This window comes from Synchiropus splendidus, chromosome 17 (genome assembly GCF_027744825.2).
Source record: "Synchiropus splendidus isolate RoL2022-P1 chromosome 17, RoL_Sspl_1.0, whole genome shotgun sequence".
NCBI classification, from domain to species: Eukaryota; Metazoa; Chordata; class Actinopteri; order Syngnathiformes; family Callionymidae; genus Synchiropus; species Synchiropus splendidus.
In genome coordinates this window covers 3,426,089-3,449,724 of record NC_071350.1, presented here as the reverse complement: position 1 = coordinate 3,449,724, position 23,636 = coordinate 3,426,089, and the positions used below count along the sequence as shown (strand labels likewise).

The following is a 23,636-nucleotide window of genomic DNA, read 5'->3' as shown; positions in this document are numbered from 1 at the left end:
GAGCCGGAAGTGGGATTCTGTTGAACCGTCACATAAACGCACACGACACACTCGAAATAAACTTTTTTTTAGGAATTCAATCTTTTCAGGGGAATACCATTGAAACCTATCTATATAACAACCACATGCCTCGACAACAAGAAATGCGCTCGCAGAATGAGGGAAGAACCAACTGTAAGGGTATTCTTGAAAGTTGAAAGCGTGAAATATGTCTGAAATAGTCGATGTTTGGCGACTAATTCCACTATACGGTCCTTTCAAATAGTAATTATTCTTTTATTGTATTTTAATAAAACAGGTCATAATAACAATTCTTTAATCAAGAATCTAAATGAATTGTTCCACCCCTACATTTCGGGCACAGTGGTATGTCCCGTGAGGTTATCGGAAGTTGTTTGAGCTGCCATGTTTGGTTGCTTTGTTGTAGGCTTCTACAGAATTAGTAAGTGTGGAAATGGAGCCGAGCTGGAGTACGTTTCTCTTTCAAGTAAGTTTGGCCTTTTTAGGACACGAGAATCCAAACATTGACTAAGAACAAAGTAAAAATACATCTAACATATATTCGTGGAGTTTTTAAACGGGTGAGAAAACAATGATGTATGAATGCAGGCGTCCAGCTGTGAGACTGGGGAATGACGCTAGAACAAAAAAAATCACTACTTGGGAAAAACGCGCCTTGTTTATTCTGCAATGCACGTTTCGGATGGTTTCCTTGACCGAATCGACGACTCTTGATGATTGCTTAAAGTTTGTTCGCTAACTCGAAGAAAGAAAAACATGCAGGACCGTTACAATCGAGCCAGACCTGTTTTTTTGCCACTGGACTGGAGAGAGCCTTTGATCGGACGCTGTATGATAATGAGATGTAACGCCGTGGCGAATAGTATTCTGTTTTTTGCACGATCGGTGGTTTAATCAAGAAAAAAAGTGAAGTTTTAAAAAAATCTTGTCCGTGGTCAACTTTCCCCCTGCACATGTTTATGCTATCCCGACCACACTCGCTGACTTAATCCAGCGAATGTGTCGTGATGATTTAGCAAAGTAACGCCGCAGTGTAGTGGATGGCGATCCCTCTTGATTTAGTGGCTTTTTATTTTGCTGACCACCGTGGAAAGGAACGCAAACTATGCAACATAACATTAGCTAACACTAGCTCCCAAGTAGCAGGTTTGAAATTAGCATCGACGATCTACGCGCTTTTGCCCACACTGAAAGTGAATCCTGTCGTTTGTGTGACTGACTCCTGCTACGATTTCAAAATGGGGCTGTGTTTTAAATGGAAATCTGACGACTGTGGCCTAACGGAGGATAGATCTGTGTGTTGCTGGTAAACAAAATAACCAGCGGTGGTTTAGCCATGTAGCATGATTTCTTCGTTTTGCCATGCTCCTAACTATTCAACTCGAAGCTCATGTCAAGCTGTTCAGATTTCCTTCTGCACGTAGCGTAAACAAGGCTTTTCAATCTGAATTATTGACTATCTCTGCCGCTAAATATACTAGTTGTCGCTATTCAAATCCTGAATATTGCTTTGTGTGTGTGTAAGTTAGGGTTTTGTCATCATCCTTTCTATTTATAAACTGTGGGCTGCATTTCAAGTTCTTGCTCAAATCCGAATTTACCTGCCATTTCCCTCTTAAGTCTTAATTAGCCAAGAATTCCAAACATTAGCTTTTCAAATGAAACATTTACATCCCCATTAGCTGACCACCTGTTCAAGAAGTTATGAGGCATTCCACTCTGGCCTAACCATGGACGAATATATCATGAAAATTAAATGATATTTTGTTCGTGTCTCTGATTTACTAACTCAGCTAGAAGCTAGCTAATAGCTGTTTTTGAGGTGTTGGATTTGTGGCCTTAGCAAGTTGTCAACCTGAAATGGTCCTGTAGTTCCTACTGCTGATGTTGCGGTTGTTTTTGTGTCACGTTTCATGTGTGGTTAGGCATGTCATTTATTCAGATCTTGTAGTATCTTATGGTGTGACATATTTCACTCCTCTCAAGCCGGACATCACCTTAAGACCTCAACTTCTGTCTTATGTTAAGTCTTACTTAAAATGCATTGTGTGGCTGTTACTATTGACTGCTCTTTCATATAGTGGTTTTAGTAGCAGTCTACCTCATAGTACATACTTTTTCTGATGAAATATTCCAAGGGAAATATTTGTCTAACAAACAGGTAATATTGGAAGGCAATTTGGGAAATGGACTGACTGGAATAAGCCTATATTATGTCATCCAAAATAGTTAATATTATGTTTTTTTTAAATACCCTTTAGCTGGAATGCTGCTGTATATGTTTACACAGCTGTAAATTTACTATTCCTGAAAATTTTTTTTTTTTCATTCCCAACAGTGTAATTTATTTTCTGTTATAGTACACATTATCAAGACTAATCTGTCATTCAGCAGAAAAGGAGGATATAAATGCCCTTTTAAGAAAGTTTCTTGTCATAATCCAGGGATGTTGACAGCATCTCAATGTTGAATGAGGCTCAATAATGTTGGTGTCTTTTTCAATCAACAGACATCGCATCCCCTTTCCGACTGAGGGAACGCTTCAGATTTATGAATGACTGGATCATGAGTTGAAAGGATATTTCAAAGATTCTGTTGGATTATTAACCTATAAAATTAGGAACGGAGTGGGAAAATCAAGATAATACAGCCTAAGATTGCTCATACATGGCTAGATTTACTGATACTCAAAAAGTGCAAACCCTGATTAAGTGGAACTATTCTGTCTACATCTGTCTTCATCCATTGCCGAGTTGATCATGCGTCTTTTCATTTCCCTCAGCTGTTAAACGGTCCGGCTATTCCTTGCATCACTGTTCTTCCTTGATAGAAACAGGCAGATGGACGGTGTGATTTGTTGTTGCGGTATCTGGCGTTCAGCCAAAAACCCTGCATGTATTATGTACTTCGCACAGTCTTATGTAAATCTGTGTGTAGTTATATTTAAAGCTCCTGACTTCAAGATGAGCAACCCCAGCTTCAAACTGCCTGGATGGTCTGTTGGTCATGATTTCTAATGCTTTATTTTTGTGTATGTCCACCTCATCCTTATATTTAGTGAACCACACAGTCAGATGAGGTTGTGTTCTGAAATGCTGTTGAATTCCAGGAGCTGCTCATGTCATGCCACGCCACTATCAAAGGCTTAAAATGCCATGATAGCCAACCAAATATCTAACACGGAAGACATTTTTCTTCTTTTTTGATGCCCACATATCTCTAGCTCTATGACCATATACTTTTGCTTATCTACTTGTGCACAATCAAAGACAATACAACTTGTAATGTATCTAATTGCGGGGGGAGTCAGTACATCTAGTAATGTTGGCTTTTGTCTGTTCTATCTGGTGTGCAAGGTCTATTTGATTCTATTTGATTGGCAACATTTTGGTCTGTGTTACACCAACACACACTTCTGGTTTAGTGTTTGACAAAAACTGAATATTACATCTCTAACACACTTTGCTGTGCAAATATTTGAATCCTACTTGAATAATCTATGATGTTCCAAAGGTCAGGTGCATTATTATTTTCACTTTGTTGTCCTTGATACTCGTTGTTTTTTCAAAAGTGGGGTATTCTTGTGTTGAGCTTCAAGTTCATGGCTTGATGCTAAATTGAAAATTTTGGTAATATATTGGCAGTAATTCCTATCAGTACTTGTGTTCTCAGTAAAGGATTTTTCTTGATTAGCCATACTCCTGTAGTTTATTGCTATTACATAACAGAGGCCGCCATATATTGCTGCATTATTGTCATTATCAACAAACGTGGTGAACTGAAATGCCACTGACCTCAAGAGTCATGCTTATAAAAGCCATGTCCACGTACTTTAACTGGTCTCCATAAAGTGACAATAGACAGATGTATCAGCAAAGACGGTGACTAAATGTATTCCCCTTTCATTGATCAACTGTTTAATTTGTGAATTATTTCTTTGAATCAATTAGTAGTTTTTTTGTAGTTTTTCCATCTGCCAGGAACTTGGACTAGAGCTGCCACATTTCTGGGTATATGCACACCTGTTTTGGTCATCTAATATCTGGTAATCTAATATGGTACATATGGGCCGCCTTCCTTTGGACACACTGCTGGGAGGAGACCACAAGAAAAGTTTCTGTACTAACAGTTGATTTTATTTATTGCTCTGATTTTGCTGTTTCACATACTTGTCCAATCGCCATTGTTATGCATTCTTTTTTTTCAATGCTATAGAAGAGTCAGTCTGCATTCTTTGATAAACAAACCAGACCTTTTCAGACTCTTTAATGGCATAATGTATAGATTTGAGATTAGATTACTGTCATCCACTGTTTGATAATTTGTCGTACTTTTGACCACATGATTCATTTGTGAACACAGGACACACAAATGTAATTCTATTATGGATACAAGTCCTTGTGAAGAGTCATTTGATTTTGTAAAGCACTTTCTGAGAAGTCATCATCATCCCTCGTTTCATTCATTTTTTAAAAATCAGTTACATATGTCTTGTCGACACAATTATTTTGTGTGTTGTACTCCAATGATGTCGCTGTAGCTAGTAGGTTTAATGAATACCTCTTTTTGTTTTCTTTTGAGGCCAATTCTCCTCGCTGAATTTTGTATACTTTGTTCATCTGCATTTTTCCCTCATGAGGCATTTCATTCCAGACCTTTCGACTGTTGAAACTATGTGGTAGTTTTGGCAACAAATCATTTTAATTCCTCACCGGAAGTTGCATCTGACAACAATATAATGCTCTGTAAAAGTAATTGGGCTAAAGGGTCAGAGGTGATGTGTGTGGTGTGAAGAGCGGCAATGGATCGTTTTCGTTCACTTTAGTCAATTACGATGGCTGCAAACTCCAAATAATGTGCCTAACCACGTTTTTTTTTGTAGTTCTTGTCTATTGGATGGCAACCCAAAGAGAAACTGTAAACTGCTGAAGGACAATGGTTTTTCTCTCACCAGTTGTATCTCCACTCCCACAATCAGTTTCTTCTTGTTGCCAATTATAGTTTTTGCATTGTATAAACCAGGATTACAGCAAGCAGCTGCAGAGTGTGACACAAAAGATTGAGGAAAGACAGTGCATAATCTGACTCAGAGCGTGAGCCTACAGTGGCCCGTGGAGCCATCGGGACACTCCCTCCATTTTGATGTTATTTATGAGCAAGCAGCCTCAGTTGTCAGAGCGCATTTGTGTCAAAGTGGTCAGAGCTGCATGAAGGCACAGCAGCTTACAGGCCCTGCACCTCTGTATAGGGGCCGGGCTGTCTGCAGCGGCCTGTCTGCTCTTCACAAGACTCACAAAGAGCCCCCTCCTCACCCAAACATAAAGCCCTCCTTGCTTCTCACCCCTGGTGTGCCAGTGGACAAGCTAGCATTGGCATGATGTTGACGAGGACTAATCCTGGAAGGTGGCAAGTGCGAGCAGGTGTTTAGACAAATGGATTGGTCTGGCTTGGTGGCATTCACCACCAGTTCCCAGGTCCGACTGCGTTGGGCAGAATGGCGGCTAGTTTAGCTGCGCGGTGTGTGGATAAACAATGTCCCTGTCTCATGAATAGATGAACCAAATCAATGAAGATGAGCATACAAAGCACCCCTGCTGAGGCCCTAGTGCATCACTGCTCAGATTTGTGTTTTCACAATAGACTAGATGGCATAAGGAGGACATTGTGTGGCTCATTTTTCTTTTTTTGTCCCCTGCCTCCTCTCTTGCAACTCCTTTTTCTTGGCTGGCCTTCTTCGATGGATGATTGAACCTCAAAGGGAAAGGTCAAGCATTTCACTGTGGCCTTTCCTGCTGGTGGCTGACAACACAGTTTAGTGTGCGATGTCTGATTACTGCAAAATAAATTATTTACATCCAGTTGGAGAATCTCTTCCGGATGCCTGTGGTGCAGGTGGTTGTGTTTCTCACCTTGAGTTTACTACAGACCGGAGGAATGCGTGTTTTGAGGAAATCGGCAAAATGTCCTGTCAGTGTGTCTCATGCTCAAAGTTTCATACGGATCCAGGTGCGAATGGGGTTCATTTCAGTTTGGGTATATTAGTGATACCAGCCATAAAGAATGCATCAAAGTACGTGATTAGATCCGGTAACATTGTTTGAAAAGGACAGGTACATCTTCGTACGTAGAGGGAGCATAAACGGGGCTTCACTTTGCTGTCAGCAGGGAAACTTATTATTTTGTGTTAGCTGCTATGACGATATGCTATCATTACTTATTTATTCAAACTAGCTAAAAAGACGTTTCCATTTAAACAATAGTGTTCATATTTTTATTTTTTACAATTGTCACAATTTTACAATAAACTCCTGTTTTATTTCCAGTATTAATGTCTGAAATTTGACTGTCTGATTCAGACAATCGTGAGTGAAAACAAGGTCCTTTACTATGCACTTTTCTTAGACATGTATGTAATTTCCTTGCACCAAAATGCACCATAAACCTTCAGTTATGTGAGAAATTTCTCTCAGTGCCTCACTTAGGCATTCTCCTCTCCCTGACACCACCTCCTTCGCTGCGAATGGACAGTAGTAGTGGTCTGTGTTGTATATGTTTTTGCAGAAGAACATTGCTGTAACAGCTATTCTTTCTCCACACTTGGTCTATGTTAAAAGATTTCATAAGGTGATCTTTTCACCTCACCGTGCCGTACAGATGGACACAGTAAATACCTGAACTGTCACCCTTGTGAAATACCATCCAAGACATTTAAGGGTCTTGTGGGCTTTGCTCAAAAATGTGGCTACATAGTTTGAGTATACACAAAATATTCTAGTGCACAGATTAATTTTAACAACAAAGTCTGCTGAGATGCATCTAGTCTGGAATTTCCTGATGTGTCATGTCATGTTTAATAAAAGCATTTTGATTGATAAAAAAATGGATTAAAATAGGATCATTGAATCACATTATTCCCCTTTTTAGCGGTTTACATCTAGAGCTGCAAAGCACTTACAACACTGGTTTTCATCTTTCTCAGGAACATGCCCTGTGCACTTTGTTGCATTTAGTGTTATGTATTATATTTGTGCCCTTGTCCGTTGAGTTTGGGTAGATGGAGGAAATCAGCATTACACCGCTTCAGTCTCAGACTGTGTCCCTTCCAAAAATCCCAAAGGTGTTGTAGGGGAAGCAAAATGCTATCTCAAAACTTTTTCTCATTTATAATCCAATAACCAAACGTACCCTCCATAGTTTTTGCTGCTCTAAATTGCTTCCTGTCACTCTCACTGGTGTTTAGGCAGCAGTCGTAATCGATTTGCATCCAGTGTTTCAGGACTATAGTGTGGGTGAGGCCAAATACCCAGGAGGATGCTGTGTCACTTGAATTCACGTTTTGTCTTGTTTGTGACCCGTATACTTCTCTACAGACTGTCCCGCACTGTGACTCAAGGTCAACTCAAAAATCATCTACTTTTTTTGCTGTAAAAATGTATTTCTCATTCCAATAACTGTTTTTCGAATCACCGTGTTACACCCTTTGAAGTAATGACAGTGATGCACTGCAAGTAAGAGCCACTATTCAGTTAAACAGTTAGGAATGCAATGTGGAAGAATAACGTTAATCTAATCTTTCATACAAATATCATTTCTAATTAAAATTCCATTTACTTATGCAATGAGAGAATATATAAAATATTGTTCAACTAGTCAGACTTTTGCAAAATGAATTGTATTCTTGCTCTTGTACAATAGTTTCTTTTTCTTATTGGGGAATGTGCATTTGAAGATGAATGAATGTGAATCTAATTTGATTCAACACTATTACCACGAGCAATTAATTTTTACTGTTGTTTAAGCTGTGTCCTGTCGTTGAAGAACACCATGTAAGACTCCGTGGTAGCTTTTATTTAGCTCCCTCCACTCATGTGTGTTTGTGTGCTTCTCCAGCAGGCCAATGAAGCCCTCCACCACCAACACCAGGTGGCCCAGAACAGCCTGCTGCCTCTTCTTAATGCAGGAACTGAGCAAATTGACCAGAAGCCTATCTTACCCATCCAAATAGACCAAAAGCCACTTTTGCCCATCCAAATAGACCAGAAGAATCCTTCCAGCGCTGCCGAACTTCTCAAAGACAATGTGGCCAGCGGCGGAGGCGCAAGGCCACCGGTGCCCGTCATCAAGAAGGAACACAAAGGCAAAACGCCATTCGTATGTGGTTATTGCAACAAAGCCTTCCGGGACAGCTACCACCTAAGACGCCATGAGTCCAGCCACACCGGCATTAAAATGGTGTCACGGCCAAAGAAGACCGCCCAGACGGCCCCCACTATGGTGCCCATGATCTCCACCATGCCACGCGAGAACAATGGCCAACAGTCTTATATCTCCACAGTAGCTGGTATCCTCTCCACAGCGACGACTTCTGTATCCTCAGGGACAAGTATCATGACATCATCCGCAATGGGAAACATGCAGCAGCAAAACATCCCCAAAAAGCCCCCCAAGCCTGTGAAGAAAAACCATGGGTGCGAGATGTGTGGGAAGGCCTTCCGTGATGTCTACCATCTGAACCGCCACAAGCTGTCCCATTCAGATGAAAAGCCCTTCGAGTGCCCGATATGCCAGCAGCGCTTTAAACGGAAGGACAGAATGACCTACCACGTTCGCTCTCATGACGGTGGCGTTCACAAGCCCTATGTGTGTTCTGTTTGTGGGAAAGGCTTCTCCAGGTAAGATCCTTTTTATTGTCCCACATTTTTGGATGACATGCCATTTTGTAATATTTTTATTGCTTGAGCAGATGCTTTACATGTTTCTGTAGCCAATGTCGAACCAGTTTTTTTGCCTTGAGATGAATCATCCAGTCTGGGGCAACTTTGGTTGTGAAAGCCCTCAGAAATATTATTGTGGTGGTCACCTTAAACTTGGTCGGGTATGGCTACCACATACGTAGGGCTGGTTATTTCCAACAACCTCACGATTCGATGTGTGTTGCGTTACATGTGTATCCTGATACAAGGCCTTCAAGGTAACTCGTATCCCGATATTTCACATTACTTAACCCGCAGTCATTCTCATCGAAAAGATAGTTTTCTTGTGTGATATACAATAACATACACCCAAGCACAATAAAGCAGAGCATCCACAACTTCACTTCGCTACATGTTTTATACAAGTTAGCTCTATGTATGTGACAAATAAAGTTGAATAAATATGGCCTGTGAAGCAGGCCATACCTTAAGTCATGCCAAAACTGCAAACAAATGAAATAGAAAACTGAAATCTAGAGGTAAGAATGTAAACATTTTTTTTCCTCAGTACTGTATCATGCAGTACATTAACAGCCAAACATTTGCTGTAATACCAGTTAATGTCTTTGTGATCCATTTGTTTCTTCGTGTTTCAGTTCACCTGTCACACAGGCTTTTTCTCAAGCACTCTGCCAGCGCAAGCGGATCATCATCATCTGATTCATATTCACATTTCAAATATATTTAGTCATTTTCGTGAGATCCTTCAGAGAAGGAGTCATACTTTTGATTATGAAACTTCTCTACTTGCAATCTCCCCAGAGATTTGTTCCATTTTGTGGAATGAGACAAGGAACCCTTGGTTTATTCACAGCTGTCTCAGTTTGAGCGATTGTTTTTATGCACTTATCCACTTCCATATAATCATTGCTTTTCAGAACAACTCCAACAAGCAGCTGTCACTGCTGTTGCAGGTACATCAAGTCAAGTCAGTCTCTTGCCCTGCTAATATTAGTTGGAAATTGTCCCCTTATGATCAGTTCATCCGGTGTCATCAACATGTTTGCTTAAGGGTTTTTTCCTTATGTCTACTTTTATAACTCATGTGAACACTGTATTGGAGGATTCTCATTGTATTTAACTAATGAACATGAACAGCATGATCTTCTACATGTGCAATAGAAGTAGTACCGTATACTCTTTGCACCATTATCCAGCCAGGAAAAATGCTTTTTGTTTGGTATAGGTTTTGTAAAGATGTTGATTCTTTATGCAGTAGTAATTACTCGTCACATGGAGTTAATATTACTCTGGAAGTTTAGGGCTGACGACAGATTTCAGGAGCGGGTACCTTTACTGTATCAAATATCTTTGCACATTCCTGATATAGTTTAGGAGTTGGTGCAGCAAGTCTGTGTGAGGTCTGCTAAGCATTTGTGCAATCCGTGCAAGTTCTTATTTGGATAATAGTTGATCCTATTCTGCCATTAGGCCACTGAAAGTGGACTTTTAAAATGTTTCTATGATGATTCTTTTGGAAAAAAAAGCGCATGCCTGCCAGCAAAGCTCATTTACTTTTGTCTAGCGAGCTTGCAATCGTCCTGTCAAATTGTGTAACACTTTCTTCACATGCTTTCACTCAAGTTAAAGGCTATTGTAAACAGGAAGTGTGCCACTGGGAACCAATTTTGACTAGTGGGAGGGCAGACAAAATCTCATTTCACATTCTGAGACCAGCATTCCAGGCACAAACTGAGTAAATCACATTTAAATATAGCACACAGAGACCTATGAACATTTTCATTTGATAGTCTTTTATGTTCAAGTGGCCATTATTTATGATACGCTTGTCTTGTTTACATTTACACATCCTTAAGGTAGATGTTTTGATCATGTATATTTCTCTTTCATCTACAAAAGAAACATTCAAATACACACTTTTTTTAGAATACTGTATGTCATCGAACATATGTATATTTAACTTCAACTAAAACACCTAAATTAATTCATTAAATGAAATACCTTTTTTAAATTAATCATCAAGTCTCTTCTTCTTCTTCAACAGGTACAATATCATGACTATAACAGTCCAGGTTAACCTCTTCACTGTAAAACCTGCTGAAACACAAATGCCTTGACTTAGGCATTTAAAGCGGCTTAATTGAACCAGCTTATTTAGAAAATAAATAAAACTGACTTCTGTCATGGTGAGTTTTTGTATTGCTGTTTTTAAATGCGATCTTGTGAGGGCGAAACCATGTGAAGCCCCACACACTTTGTGTTGGCTGTGACGCTTGGTCAAACTATTCACCTTTTCATGTATTAAATCTTCTCCTTCAAGTGTTCCTTTTTGTTGAAGGCAATGTTTTGTTTAGTTTTTTTTTTTTTTTCATGAACGTGGGGGGATTTTGAATGCAGAGGTGGTCATTGATTGATTGAATTCAGGGTTTCTTTTTCGTGACGGAGTTTAAGATCTAGGGTGCATGTGTGGTTGTGAGTTGGTTCGGCTGGACCATCTGTGAGTATCGTATTTACTTTCAGTCATACAATTACAGACTCATTTAAACAAGACTGTTTTCTTTTTTTTAGCCGAAACTGATGATTCAATTGTTCATTTATTATTCGTGTTTTTTACGCCATCTCTCAGCTGCTATATTTGAAACCGTGCAGTAACCGCTTGTCTAACTTTTCATTCATTGCTTCCTTTAAATTGAGCGTGTTTAGGGGTCTCTTATCAGCAAAAGGGGTAGGATTGGTGACAATGCTTGTCCTTGGTTCACAGTTTTATTCATCCATGACTTTTCCCCCTTGGTTCTTACCAGGTCACTTGAACACGCTTTGTGACATCCAAGCAAATCATGTAGGGTTGTGCAGACATATTTTTTTAACTAAATGGACGCACATGGTTGTAAAACACTGATGCCATAAGTTTAGGGTACTTTATGTCTTTCTTCCCAGATAACAGTTATTAAGCTCCTGATCCCCTTCCAAAGCAATAACAACATTAAATGCCTCATACTAAAGCTGGTATGGGGGCAAATGGCTTTATCAGTCTTATCATACACAAATGACTTCAGCCGTCCCCCCGATCAATAGCTGAGTAAATTAGTTAGAGGGATGAACCTGTCTCCACAATGAAGTGGACAGGCTTAAATATTTGATCTGTGAGAAAAGTTGGTCTCTTGATGTGTCTGGGACTTGGCAACTGATCGACCTACAGCATCACATGTCAGTTTTTCTAATTGCACACCCATAATAAATTAAGGTTTAACAATGTACACACATATACAGTGGTACCTCGGTTTAAAAACGTCCCAGACTTCGAACAAATTGGAGTTTGAACAAAATTTTCAAGATTTTTTTTTTTGCTTCGGATTTCGAACGAAAATCTGGAACTCGAACGCCCCCGAAAAAGCTGGAAAAAACATAACACGCGCAGACCGATCAGCTGGCCCACAATGCGCTTTACTGTGTATAACACAGCCTCTGTATGCAGGCGTGTCCCGTTAGCTACATTTACTGTTTACTCTTCATGTTGAGGTGTAAAACCTTTCCTGTCTCCGCACTGGACCGTGGTAGAGTGTCACAGGGGAGGTGCTCGCTCTCCACACCTCCGAGGCTGGAGCGCGCACTCCAGGGTTTGATGTCCTGTTGTGGGCTGGAGCTGGGACAGGGATGAGGCGAGTCTCGGACAGAGCTTTACTTGGTTTATGACTTTGTCACAGCCAAACTGCACAGAAGCGCACATTCAGAGCTGGACACGCACCGGGCACCTCTTCACTTCTGGAGAGACCTCACTCACTCGGCAACCCCTCCCACATGCAGCGGCCACACAGACGAACAGCGCACTGACAGCAGACACTCTACATTCACTCCTACAAAAGCCTATTTTAAGGCTTGGCACGCATTATTTCATTTTCCATTAATTGTAATGGGAAAAATCGATTCAGATTTTCTAACAAATCGCTTTTATATATATATATATATATATATATATATATATATATATTTGGGTGTGTCTGAAAACATCATTTGGTCTGTTTGTTTGGCTTAATGTGGCTCCAAAATACTCTTTCAAAGTTTTTAGTCTAACAGTCTGTGTTGGATGTAAAACATAAATTATGGGCTGCCCGGCAACCATGTGACGGCTTTAGCTGCTGCTGTATATTATGTGCAGTCGTAAATCTCAAGAAATGATGTCAATCCTCTGCCTATTCAGCAGCCCTGCAACAGAGTAGTTTACATGCAATAGGACCCCCTCAGATCCAACATCTCCCCCCCACCCCCGCATCACACGCACACGCCATCTGAAGCACATGTTAAAACAGTCACACATGGGGGAGCACCAGTGGTAGTGGAGTATCAAAGAAGGGGGAGGCGTCACTTGTCACTTTGCGCTTCCCGCTACCTTGTCACAGCGTCCCCTTTCCCCTGGGAATTCACTGAACCATGCAACCACGCTCAGGTCAACTTGGCTACAACTGGCAATAAATAGTTAAAGAGCTTGTGTTCGTCTTTCAAAATCCTATATTTTAAAGGTTGCATGAATCAGCACAGAGGGAAGGTTTCACACCAGCAGCAGGAAAACATTAGCTGCAAATGCTTGCCAAGCTGTAACATTATCAGTGTGCTGCGCCGGGCAGTTTTGGGCGTTCCTCCAATACTGTGACGCTGGACAAGGATGCATCAGCATACCGGAAAGTGAGAACAGGGACTGAATAACCGAGTCACTGCCACTGTCTGGAGTCTGCGCCCCTCCCCCTTTTGGGATTAGAAAAAAAAAGATTCCGGTTCAGGGCACCTCTGAGAAAAATCCCCTCGATTCCTCTCATTAGTATGGAAGCAGCAAAAAAAAAAAAAAAAAAAAAAGCCATCCAGCAGCATGACTCTTTCCGGCAAGGGAGCAGCTGCCACTGTTGTAACCCTGACTCACTTGTAGCATGATTCAGCTTCACTGGAACTAACAGGCTGACAGAGAGAGATCTGAGCCGAGGAGTGTTTATGAATGCTGAACTTTGACAGCATAAGTGAATAACTTAAAAAGGCCAAGAAAACCAAATATAAGTGTGCCAGAGTTTAGTCAAACACCCAGCTTCGGCCCTCACCTTCACAAAACCGTTGAATTCATGTACCTCAATTCTGCGCCAACTTAAATGTAAATTCAGAGTGTAAACATTTTATTAAAAGTCATCATTGATCACTTCATGATATGACTCATGAAAGTTTAGAGGCAGTGCCTTGGGCACAAAAAAAAAAAAACAAGAAGTAGAGTTAGAAGTGGCAGAGGTGAAGCTGCTCAGGTTTTCTTTTGGAGTGACTAGGAAGAACAAGAACTGATGATATCTGCAGAGCCAGCTCTTGTAAAAAACAGTTTGGAGGTAAAGATAATGAGGCTAGACTCTGGTGGTTTGGACATATGCAGAGGAGATGCGAGGAGCCAGGTGAAGGAAGCGGGCGGCAAACCTTGTGGTTCATTGCCAGGATAAGATGATCAAGATAGCTTCAGGTAGAGGAGGCCCACTTGCTGTGGCAACCCGTCATGGGAAATGCCAGAAGACAAAGGAGGAAGAGGAAGGGTGTGGGAGTCTGACATTACTGGCTACATTTAGTTGTGTGATCTTTGAAGGGACAATGTCCCCAGAAGAACTGTTGCGGGTGATGAGCTCTTTTCTTCGGACAAATGACTGTAGATGCACACCTCCGTTAAGCTGTCTCACTTCCATTGCCAGGTACATGCATTTTAATATTTACACTGTTACACATAGTTGCCTTCAGTTTTTTTTTTGTAAATATCATTATTTGAACAACATTCCTCAGTATTTCTCACCAAGTTTCACACCAGTAAAAAGACTAATTTTACAAAATTGTCAAACTGACAAAAACTGCCCGTTGCCATAAAGTGGTACTCAAGCCCAGTATCGGACCGATACCCGGTATTGGTGCATCCCTTACCCCGAACTAGCAGAACAAGTTTGTCTCAAGTCGTATGGCCTCTAAAGAAGAAAAGCTTCATGTATGGAATGTTGTCCAGTAATTTCAAGGTAAGAAATGTGCCTTTCCAGATCCATGTTTGTTGCTGGTAGGTTTAATGTCAGCATCTGTGCTAATTTCACTTTTAAACAAATGTGTGATGTTAGCTTGAGGTCAATGATGGGCTAAAGTGTACATTAAAAAAACAAACATTTCAAGTTTATTTTATTTATTTTGAACAGTCTATCATCACCAAGTGGAGGCCTCTGTTACGACAACTGAAAGATGTACGTGTTGCACAGTCTATCAGTAGGATGTTGGCAGTAATTGAATATTTCAAATTTACATAATCCTCCTCGTTCTGAGATAAAATGTTGAGTCTGTTCTATTGCAATGCTACTTCGGATTTGAAATGGTTCTTCAGTGCTTAAAGGATCTGAGTACATTTACATATTTTTCTTATCTTAATACTTGACTTGAATGATCACAATGTACAACAGCGAACTCTCGTCCCTCATTTTCTTACTTAACATCAAACATCTGGTGTATCTTAAAATCACATTTACAATCTGCCAAGTTAGGGGGGAAAATGTAATCATATCCAGGTAGCTTTTTAATGATCATTTCTTCTCCACTTATCCTTACAGGAACTGCTCGTATACTGAGATGATCTCACCTCTGCCTCAGCTTCCGACATACGGGTTGATTCGTGACATTGCTTCCCATGCCATGACGCTGCCTCAGTCTGTTTGACTGCATATGTTAATTGAACGTTCTAGATTTGTTGATATACATTTTTCATGAAATAAGAGAAATGATGGTTCAATAAAAGAACGCTCAGTGTTTTGTATCATTATCACACTATAGTGAACAATAACAGTCAAGTAGTACTTCAACGCAACAGGCAGTTTCTTCTCATTATGATCACAATGTAGAGTAAAGCTTTTAAATGTTTTTTACTTGTAAGAGAGAGAGAGACAGAGTAATTGCTGTGAAAAAACATGTTCTGTATTGTGATTTAGACAAGTTTCAAGAGCCTCAAACATTCCTGAAACAAGGTGGCCTGCCTCAATTTGTGGCAGTTGAAGACGCAATAATGTATGCTATCAACTGAGAAACCGTCACAGTTTGACTCCGAGGGTTTGACATCCAGAAATGAAATATTCATTCATGAATACATTGAAAACTGTAGTTATTGATGAATAAATTGATATATTTATCAGCACTGCAGGCTGATACGAGCTTGTGCTTTACGAGCTTGTGCTGCATGTTACTTTCAGCTTCTACTCTGAGTTGGAGGCCACATGGCGGGCACTGCCAAGTGGAAATGTAACACCTGTTGTCTGTTGGATAGACTTGGAACTTAATATAGTACACAGCAATTGAAAGTAAGAAAAATCCCTATATTGCTTTCTATTTAAACAATTCAGCCCAACAATTATTTTACAATTTTGGAAGCATGTGATGAATTCATTGAAGCTTTTATAAGCGTGTGTGTGTTCACTTTCAAGAAAGTTTGTGCAACTTGAAATCATTTCTCTAATCCTAACCTGACCCAACGTGAGTAGCACTTGGTGATGTATGTAGTCTTCTGGCTTTATATGTATGTTCATGTTTATGTTTTTTGCAAGACTTCTGGCACGGTGAGGAAGACACAAGATCTTGTACCATTTCATTTATTTTTGTCATCACTAAATTACTGTTGAATATGTAGTAACTCTACTACACTACACATTGAACCGCAATTTCTTGCGCAGCTGATTTTCTTTTTTTTTTTCTCTCCTCCCCCAATGGAGTGAATCTTGCATATTCTGTTGTATTCTTGCGAAGAAAGTTGAGGAATAGCAATCATTTATCAGAAAACAAGTGATTAAACACAATTTTCCCCCTCGCAGTGTGGGGCTTTTGAAAGTAGGCCAAAGCAAATCACGCACCATTGATCATGGAGAATTAACTGCCATTGGCTGAAATTTTAGTTGTGCGGGCTTGCGCGTGCATGTGTGTGTTCCCACCCCTCATTATCAAAGCAAATGGACCACATCAGTATGTGTCCAGACACTGCAGTTGTAGGTTCACAGTCACCCACTTTTCTCAGAAACAGAATTGTCTGAAAGCAGACAGATGATGTGGAACCCTTCTTTTTGATGTCATACAGAAGGGTCTTCCTGTGCTGAAATAGACTTGTTGTCATTGCAGTATTCACCATTTTCATGTCTTTTTTTTTCTTTTTAATATGAGCAGGCTTTTTTCCCCTTTGGTTTTGCGTCATATCAAATGTTAAACTCCTTTTAAAATGTTTTTTCCCATGTCTGGTTCAGTAAAATTAAATTCTATGATGCAGGAGTCAAATGTAGATCAACAGTTTCTCACCTGCATTGACTCATGTGTGTCATTGTCTAAATAAGACGCCATGATTTGGCTCACTTTCATTGTTTTTGACATTCAAATCTTGTTTTGTTTCTCTCTTTCAGACCAGACCACTTGAGCTGCCACGTGAAACACGTACATTCTTCAGAGAGACCATTTAAATGTCAAGTAACGGTAAGAGTCTGAGTCAACTGTCACATCGCCTGTCTTCATGACAAGGCCCCTTTTTTGTGACTAACTGTACTGACCTCTGACCCCTGCAGGCCTGCACCTCTGCCTTTGCCACCAAAGACAGACTCCGCTCCCACATGATCCGACATGAAGGCAAAGTGACTTGCAGCATTTGTGGGAAGATGCTCAGCGCAGCCTACATCACCAGTCACCTAAAGACCCACGGACAGACCAACTTCAACGCCTGTAACAAAGGTACACGCACCTCACTGGGTGATCTAGTCACAACCACATATCGCCACATCAATGCATTTCATAAGTAGTTCAGTGCCTTGAGAAAGTGTTCAATCCTTTAGACAAAACATCAATGTGAATGAAAGGAGCCTGAATAAATAAAGACTTGGACTTGAACTGGATTCTCATCACCGACGGACTGGATTATCTTTAGAGTGAGTCCTGGTTCTGACTGAGGGGCCATGTTTTTGGTCATCCAGATTTCACCTTTGCAAATGAAAAGCAAACATCATCTGACTTTCTGGAGTCGAAGAAAGCATTGCAACAAAATGACAGCAGATGGTGCTATTTGTTTTACACTTGTACCATGTGATATGAGGCAGATGCATATTGAAACTCAAACTGAGTGAGCAGTAGACCTTGGCATATAAGACAACAGAAGTTCCTGGAGGAGAATTGATGGCCAGCAAAGTTAAACTAGACCTTACTTAAGTATGCACCCACTTCATATCACTTCAAGTTCAATGGTACTCTTACTAAATATAGTAATCTGATATGACACACAGTATAGGTGCACTTGCATAATGTTATACAGCATGCATTAATGGTGGTGGTGTTTTTTTTTTCATTGTTGCTTGTATGGTTGTGTACCAGGAACTCTGTACACAAAGGCAATGTTAGTTGTACTGAATTTTTTATTAATATCACGATATTTGAATATATCAATACATATATATGACTTAACTGTCGCACGCTTTTTTGTGCAGGTTTTTCTCATGTCATAGTGTTTAGATGAAGATGAGCTAGTGTCAGTGTTTAAGCCTGACAGAAGTGTTTGCCACACTGTCAGTTCCAGGCATTGCCACCATTTGTGTATGTTTAAATTGAACTTTGTCACTACACAGTCTTATTTTTTAAATTGAAGCGTTGCTGTATTTTTTTGGAATCTGAATGAAGGAGGAAACAAAAGAGTGGATACTTTTGAAAGGCACTGATCTTGAATACAACAACTTGCTTTGTCCCGCCTTGGGAACATGAAAACTTTCTCATGACTCTTTGTGAAATGTACCAAAGATCCACATTTCCTTTTCTTCTAAATTTGTCACAATTTTTTCTGGCTTCTTGGGCTGTGGGTTCAACTACCAGTGCCACTTTATCCTCAGCCTTTATACACATGGGTTACATAATGCATGTAGATACACACAATCCCCCCTAGTTTGTTGTAGATCATCAGTACACTGTTGTCACTAGAATCCCATTATCTTGTAGTCAGTAGGATCCCTCAGATGAAGTCATCAATTGTGTGTGCAGTCTAACAATTTGCGTGTTTGATTATCGCACTCTCTGCAGGTAAAAAGACTAGTTCCGTAAATGACAACATGAACAGCAGATTGGACACATCAGGGTTAAGTTACCACTATGGAGGGTTTGGTGGAAGAGGTAAATAAAACATTCTGGTACCGAGTACTCAATGATATGAATGGACCATATTGAGAATGATGAGACTGCACACTCAAACTATAGCTTGATGCTCCCCTGGTCTCAAACGTTTAGTTTAAGTATGACCCTTTCTGTCCAAGCTGTCCCCCAAGACCACTGGGAAGTTTGCTGATATGGCTTCAGTACTCATGTACTGCACAGTAGATGTGTGTTGATGGTTATTTAAAGCCTACACTAGAATCAACATGGAGGTATATATTGTTTGATTTCTAATTTTGGGCACCATGTAACTAAAAGCTGCAGATATACCCATAGTTTTTTTTTTTTAATCTTCTAAAAAACTTTGCCTTTCCTTTGTGCCGTATTTCCTAAGTCATGGTCTTTGTATGTCAAAGTCCAGGAGCTGTGCGCCCCATTCACTTGCATACAAAAGGGATGTCCTGATACGGATACCAGCATCGTTCCTTGCACCAATACTGGCTTATTTTGCTATATTCGTCATATACTCACTCATGATATCACCCGATAACTACTACAGTGTCCCCTATATTACATAGATGAGGGTGGCTACAGTCTCTGATGTCACTCTTGCTACTTCTCATAAAACAAATACATTCTCTAATGCGGCAGGGGTGGCAGGCATTCACTCCACCTCAAATCTGCACACCACCAAGGGTCATTCAGACAGGAAAACTTTATTCTTTACAGAAAACTTTATTCACATTTTACTGTGAAAGACATCCACCCATGCACCTGCCCCAATGAGTTTGCAGATGTGCCATCTTTGACCAGCTGATTTAATGACCCGCCCCAGCTACTGTGTTTTCATGATTTTATTTGTGTTTATTTCAAGAAAACGCTCAATAATGATGGTAGTAGTTACAGATACTGATTTTATTTGTTGATCTGCACTATGCCGGCTCTATTCCAGGGTTACATTATTGTGCTGCTACTATCTTCTATTATGGTGCTTCAACTATCGCGGGTGGCTCCAGACACTGTATATATAAACCAGCAGGCAGTACCAGGATCATCTGTGTTATGTAGCAGCATATGCAGAGCTAGCTCTGGCTAAACTTGAAATGTTAAAGGGAAATCTGTGGCAGTGGTGTCATGGTTGTTTGGGGAACAGGCGCTGAACAAGTAATAAATAATAATCATCATTTACAATTATATTATGAATTACTCATCCTAGCAAGTGCTCAGTAACTCTGTCGGGAACAGAAAAAAAGTGGTAACAGAACATCCCAACATACGCCTATTATCTCAAATTGTTGTGGGCCTTATTTACTGAAAAATGAAGACTACTTGGTGCCATTCATTTGCATTTTGGAAAGTCAATTTTCTAGATCATAAAACCAGCGTGTTGAGTAAGTGAATTGACTCTTTCTTCCTGTCTCCAGATGCGAACGATGTGTGCAACTCTGCCTCGGCCACCCCGGTGACCATCTCGGCCCCCATCACTACAGCGATGAACCGGATCAACATGAACAACAACAACGCCGTCACCATCGCAGCGCAAATGAACATTAGCACCAACACGGTCAACATCACGTCTCCAGTGAGCCTCCAGCACCCGGTCACAATCACCGGGCCCGTCAACATCGCCTCAGTCAACATCCCAGCCACCGCGCCCATGAATATCGCTCACCCCGTCGCCATCACGACCCCCATGCCAATGAATATCGCTGGTCCACTCAACATTGCCATGCGGCCTGTGGACAGCATGCCTTTTCTGTCCCAAGTCTTGCCTTCCTCTCCACCCTGGTAATGAGAAAGGTGGTAGCGAACCAGATAGAAAGAAAGGGAAAATGAAGCGAGTCTCGCTCCCACTTTCTTCCCTGGACTTTGTTTACTTCACCAAACCTGGAGGATACTGTATTTTCACGAGCTTCGCCACCACTACAAGCTCCCCAGCTCTTGTCACGTGACTGGCACCAGCTGCCGGACACTTGAGTAGATATCCAGTAGGACTTATCTTGAAATCAGGAACAGACTTAGTGTAGTCGTTAGAATAATGAAACTGTGATTTGTACCACGAAACGGAGGCGACGTTTTCTCCAGAAACGCTCATTGTGTTTCTGCAAACGGGAGACCAGAGATGGACAAAAGCAATAACTTTACGTTGCTCTTTTTTGGTGATATTTTTTTTTTCTATCAAGTTCTCTCCCAAAGCCTCTGGGTGTTGCTTTTTATGTTATTTTTAAAAGAAACCATAGCCTGCTAATCACTATTTAATATTCTAGGATACGAGTATAGGAAAAGGGACAGCAGCTTCCATTTGCATGGAAGACTATTTTTTCACCAATAGCTTTTTTCTCTTCTCAAATAGTAGATTTGCTCTGGAGGTACAGTAACTAACTTGTACAGTTGACATAGTAATGTATTTTCATGTTTGCATTTTTAATCTTTGCTTTTGTGTCTCAAGCGGAAACCTCAAAAGTGTCCTCTTGATTTTGAAGATGTTTTTTTCTTATGGATTCAAATGTTTTGTTTTTCTTTTGGGGGGTAGTTGTCTTTATTTTTCATGAAGTCAGAATAAGTTTTGCACTGAAAGCGTGTCCACCATACAGCTGAGCAGCAGTATTATCAAAGATCAAAGTCAGTCCTTTTCTTATTTTTTGGGGGCACCATTTAGTGTCCACAACTGGAAAGGCAAGAGCAAGCTATTGGGCAGTGGCTTGTTGTTTATCTGTATTTGCTTTTTTTTTTCTTTAATGGATTGTGAATAATGACCCGAAAATAACACTATGAACCTTCACCTGGGAACGAAAATGCAGTTCCTTCACCAGTGGGTTCCTTTACCAAGCTGGACATACACTGTACCATTTTAATTGACCGCACATTATTTTTTAATTATTTTTAGAGATAAATGTTCACAACGGGAGTTCTGTAGTTCCAGGAACATGTCGGAGTCTCTTGACCCATGTCCCGGTTAGCGCTGCCCTTCGACGCCAGTTCTGCTCACCGATACTTCAATGTGGCATTTTTTTCATGGGCTTTGAGGTCGCTCCTGTTGGCCGTTGACCCGCCTTAGAATGTTTCCTCCACCAGAAAAGCACCCAATGTCCAGGTGTAGCGCCCACTCCCTGTGCCAGATGGGTGCGGTGAAAGAGGAGGATTTACTATGCCGACCCCTTAAGGGAAATGCTGAAAGGAGGTCTTTCTGCACTTACTTAGATACGGGCTGGGTGTCCCTCAGCGCTATGTACTTCCATGGCTGGACTACGTCCTCTCGGGGGGTGAAAAAAAACGGTTGTTAGCTACAAGTATTTGGGAGATCACCTCGTCACACAGCCACGATTTAACCCCAAAATTAAACTGACAGAACACAATCTGACGTTACGAACCCAACAAGGTTCCCCCGCACATAAAAGTGGATGTCTGTGAAAAATGTTTTACCTTTTTGCTCATGCTTATGTTTGGCAATGATTTTTTTAGGCAAGTCTTTTTTACACTGTAACGTTTTTCTGTATGACAGCGATGACGACGACGACGATGAATCGATATTAACAGGCAACTTTTTTGGAGTTTTATAGCCAGCTTACTCTGGTGCCACCATGTGTAGTTGTTCCCTGTATTTCGAAAGCGGCAAAAAAAAAAGGCTCAGAAGGACAAAGGCCATCATGCGGCACCAGCGAAAGAGAAACTGAAACAGTGTACGTCCAGCTTCAATGAGTTTTAACCTAATCATTCAATTGTTACTGAATCTCCCAGGATTGTGGTGCTCCTCGATTTGGCAACATATCCAACCCGAACCAGAAGTTTGAAACCAATTAGCCGTCCATCTATCTTCAATGACTGTATGATTGCATCAATACTGTATCTTTCTAAATCCAGTTGTGGCTGGACAAGTGCGATTTGAACGTTGTAACCATGAAAGTAAGGGGGACAGGATCGAACGTGCATGACACTGTAGCTGGTGAGCAAGAGCTATTTTTTTATCGAATGCCATGTTTCTCTCAACAGTGTTGCAGCTCTTTGTGTTGTTTCAGTTGATGCTGAAAAGAAAATGCAAAATGCATGTTCTGTCTTTGCTCCCTGATTATTGTTTAAAGATGTTAGTGTAGCTTTTATTTCATTGTTCTTATGCATTTACGTAGATACACTATGCTAGCCTGTTTGCCAAATTTGATAATGTGATAAACTGAAACATTTGTTGTGGAATTTAACATCTCTTCATTTTTACGGACAAAAAAAAAATACAAATTGGGTTTCAGTTGGATTCCAGGACCCTTGTGAAAGCAGTTGAATGTATATCTTTGTATAAACTATTTTAGTTGCAAGAATACAGTAGTTACAATAGATGTGAAAGATAAAAAAATAACCTTTTTTTATAAATCTTTTGTATTAGAACATTAACAACGGTAATTTTGTATATACGAGAAGCTAGGCTTTCTGAGTAGCAGAAAGGTCAAACATTCCTACATTTTTTTAAATGTATGTTTGTCAAATTATTACATAAACATGCGCAATGTTATGTGCCTTTTATTTGGGTTGTCTAAATAAAAGAAAACTTATCAGATTGTCTGTGTGCATCAAGTTTGTTGTCTGAAACCAGTGAATTGAAAACTGAAGTCGCTGTCTTGCTTTTCCAATATCATAAAATGTACAACTGTTGTTCTACAATCGACATGGTGCTGATGGTTTGGAGTTTTTTTTTTTTTTTTTTTCACATTTTGATTTCATACTGCTCCACATTCAGTGTGACTTCACCCAAAAGATTTTGTGACTTTACTA

At 40.4% G+C, this 23,636-nt stretch overlaps 1 protein-coding gene across 2 annotated transcripts; it reads left to right on the top strand.

The window, feature by feature from the left end:
• The first annotated feature begins 364 nt into the window (after nucleotides 1-364).
• On the top strand, nucleotides 365-23,414 carry LOC128748378 (vascular endothelial zinc finger 1-like). Of its 2 annotated transcripts, XM_053847080.1 has the most exons (6): nucleotides 365-487; nucleotides 7,912-8,693; nucleotides 17,156-17,225; nucleotides 17,315-17,477; nucleotides 18,807-18,896; nucleotides 20,300-23,414. In XM_053847080.1, the coding sequence occupies exons 1-6, from the start codon at nucleotides 455-457 to the stop codon at nucleotides 20,665-20,667; spliced, it is 1,506 nt and encodes a 501-aa protein (XP_053703055.1). In that variant the 5' UTR covers nucleotides 365-454; the 3' UTR covers nucleotides 20,668-23,414. The 2 variants fall into 2 exon arrangements, with proteins under 2 accessions (XP_053703055.1, XP_053703056.1); XM_053847081.1 differs by lacking the exon at nucleotides 18,807-18,896.
• Nucleotides 23,415-23,636: the final 222 nt, after the last annotated feature.

Bases quoted from the DNA above. Each gene is read 5' to 3' on its own strand.
- LOC128748378 (XM_053847080.1), top strand. From the start codon at position 455: ATGGAGCCGAGCTGGAGTACGTTTCTCTTTCAA. The intron at 8,694-17,155 runs GTAAGATCCTTT...TCTCTCTTTCAG, and splicing joins TGTGGGAAAGGCTTCTCCAG to ACCAGACCACTTGAGCTGCC. The intron at 18,897-20,299 runs GTAAATAAAACA...TCCTGTCTCCAG, and splicing joins TGGAGGGTTTGGTGGAAGAG to ATGCGAACGATGTGTGCAAC.